This window comes from Rhincodon typus, chromosome 28 (assembly GCF_021869965.1).
Source record: "Rhincodon typus isolate 14 chromosome 28, sRhiTyp1.1, whole genome shotgun sequence".
NCBI classification, from domain to species: domain Eukaryota; kingdom Metazoa; phylum Chordata; class Chondrichthyes; order Orectolobiformes; family Rhincodontidae; genus Rhincodon; species Rhincodon typus.
In genome coordinates this window covers 40,303,766-40,306,139 of record NC_063359.1, presented here as the reverse complement: position 1 = coordinate 40,306,139, position 2,374 = coordinate 40,303,766, and the positions used below count along the sequence as shown (strand labels likewise).

At 51.0% G+C, this 2,374-nt stretch overlaps 1 protein-coding gene across 1 annotated transcript in view; it reads left to right on the top strand.

Annotated features, from left to right (window-relative positions):
- LOC109925873 (caspase recruitment domain-containing protein 9-like) overlaps positions 1–2,374 on the top strand; it is a 26,367-nt gene that overhangs the window by 3,830 nt on the left and 20,163 nt on the right. The window contains exons 3-4 of the mRNA XM_048613416.1: positions 529–666; positions 1,458–1,783. Coding sequence (XP_048469373.1) covers positions 529–666; positions 1,458–1,783 — 464 coding nt within the window. The remainder of the gene's footprint in view (positions 1–528; positions 667–1,457; positions 1,784–2,374) is intronic.

The window sequence follows — 2,374 nt, the reverse complement described above, 5'->3', positions numbered from 1 at the left end:
TGCGCGCGTGTGTGTGTCAGTGTGTGTGTGTGTGTGTGTGTGTGTGTCAGGGTGATTATATTTCTTCCTGTTCTGTGTATTGTAGTGAGCCTGAATGCTGTGTTACATGTTTTGTGTGAATTCAGGTTCACTGTCCCGGGGTCAATGTTTCTCCCAGCTGAAAGACTGACAATGAGGTCAGGGATAGTAGGAACTGCCGATGCTGGAGAATCTGAGATATCAAGGTGTACCACAGCAGGCCAAGCAGCATCAGAGGAGCAGGAAAGCTGATGTTTCGGGTTTGAACCCTTCTTTTTCTTCATGTCCTTCATTTCTGAAGAAGGGTGCCGACCCAAAGCATCGACTTTCCTGCTCCTCTAGTGCTGCCTGGCCTGACAATAGGGACGAATCGGGTTCGCACAGTAAATTTCCATGAAAGACTTTTCTGACAGGTGGGGCTTTTTGGACAAGCCAGCGATATGTTCATGTTGAGTGTGTGGGACATGCCCCGTGACCATCTCCTCCTCCTGCTGCGTGTTGTGTTCACAGGGATGCTGCTCGACCTTCTCCAGAGGACTGGCAGCAAAGGCCACATTGCGTTTCTGGAGAGCCTGGAGCTGTACTACCCTGAGCTATATCTCCGCATCACCGGCCAGGAGCCCACCCGCACTTTCTCTGTCATCCTGGGTAAGGCACAAACTTCAAACCAGCACGGCTGGCTGTCTACTCTACCCTCACACTCCCACAGCTCCCACAGGAACAAAACACCCTGCTCACCCACTGCAAACTCCCTCTGACCCACCACCAGTGCTGAGGGAGAGCCGCACTGTCGGAGGGTCAGTGCTGAGGGAGTGGGCACTGTCAGAGAGTCAGTGCTGAGGGAGTGGGCACTGTCGGAGGGTCAGTGCTGAGGGAGTGCCACACTGTCGGAGGGTCAGTGCTGAGGGAGCGCTGCACTATCGGAATCTCAGTGCTGAGGGAGCACTGCACTGTCGGGCCATAACTGGGAAGATTTCCCTGATGTCCTGGTGAAATCGTTCCTCAATCTACACCATTTAATTGAGAGCTGACTCTGGTATCTTGCTGTGCACAATGTAGTTTCTGTTTCTGTCCTATTGAAATCCTAACCATACTCCAACTGATAGTGAATTGGCCCTGGTGTACTTAATCATGAGCTCTTGGCTGTTTTAATTGTCTTTAACATCAGTTGGCAGGAGCAGGCATCAGTGTGCTGCCTCCCACAGTCAATTGACCAGTGACTCTCACCATAAGGATTCATTTCTCTAGAAAGTGGAGGCTGAGAGAAGTGGCAGAGAGAGAGTGAGAACTGTAATCCTAGTTGTGTTAGATCTCCCTGCTCAGTTCAGCTCCTAGCTCCCCCACAGACAATGTGAAATGGAGATGGTTGCAGGTTAATGTTCGGGATGCTGCTGGAGGCTATCAGATTCAGGCTGGGCTCTGTCTGTGTGTTCACTCAGATGCTGGTGGAGAGTCAAGCCTGACACAGTTACTGATGGTGGAAGTCCAGAAGCAGCAACAAGCTGCAATTCACAGTAACAAGCGACTTCAGGCGCTGACCATTGAGCTGACTAAGAAAGATGATCACATCAAACAGCTCCAGGTCAAAGTGAATGAGTTGCAGAAACACCAGGAGCGATTCTGGAAGATGAGGGAAGAGCGGAACAATTATAGTGAGGAGCTGAAGAGCTGCAAGGAGGAGAATTATAAGTGGGCGAAGGACTTTGCGATGCAGAGTGAGGAAAAGAATGCAGCACTGATGAGGAACCGAGACCTGCAGCTGGAGGTGGGTTTGATGGGGAAACGTAGCTGTGATTCCCATTAACCTCAATTATTCCCAGGTCCTACGTGATTCCCCTGTCTCCACATCCCTCTCCAATACCAGGACAACTCTTAGATTCCTGCTTTCAATGGAAACCTCCACTTAACGCTGAAGGACTCAAACCCCTTCCCATCCACTCCCAGTGTACACCATCCCAAAGGAACAAAACCCATTCCCATTCACTCCCACTGTCTCCTATACCAATGGACCCAAACCCCCTCCCATTCACTCGCACTTACACCATCCCAATGGACCCAAACCCCTTCCCATTCACTCCCACTGTCTCCTATCCCAATGGACCCAAACCTCTTCCCATTCTCTCCCACTGTCCCCTATCCCAATGGACCCAAACCCCTTCCCATTCACTCCCACTTACACCATCCCAATGGACCCAAACCCCTTCCCATTCACTCCCAATGGACACAATCCCAATAGACCAAAACCCCTTCCCATTCACTCCCACTGTACACAATCCCAAAGGACCCAAACCCCTTCCCATTCACTCCCAATGGACACAATCCCAATGGACCCAAACCCCTTCCCATTCACTCCCAT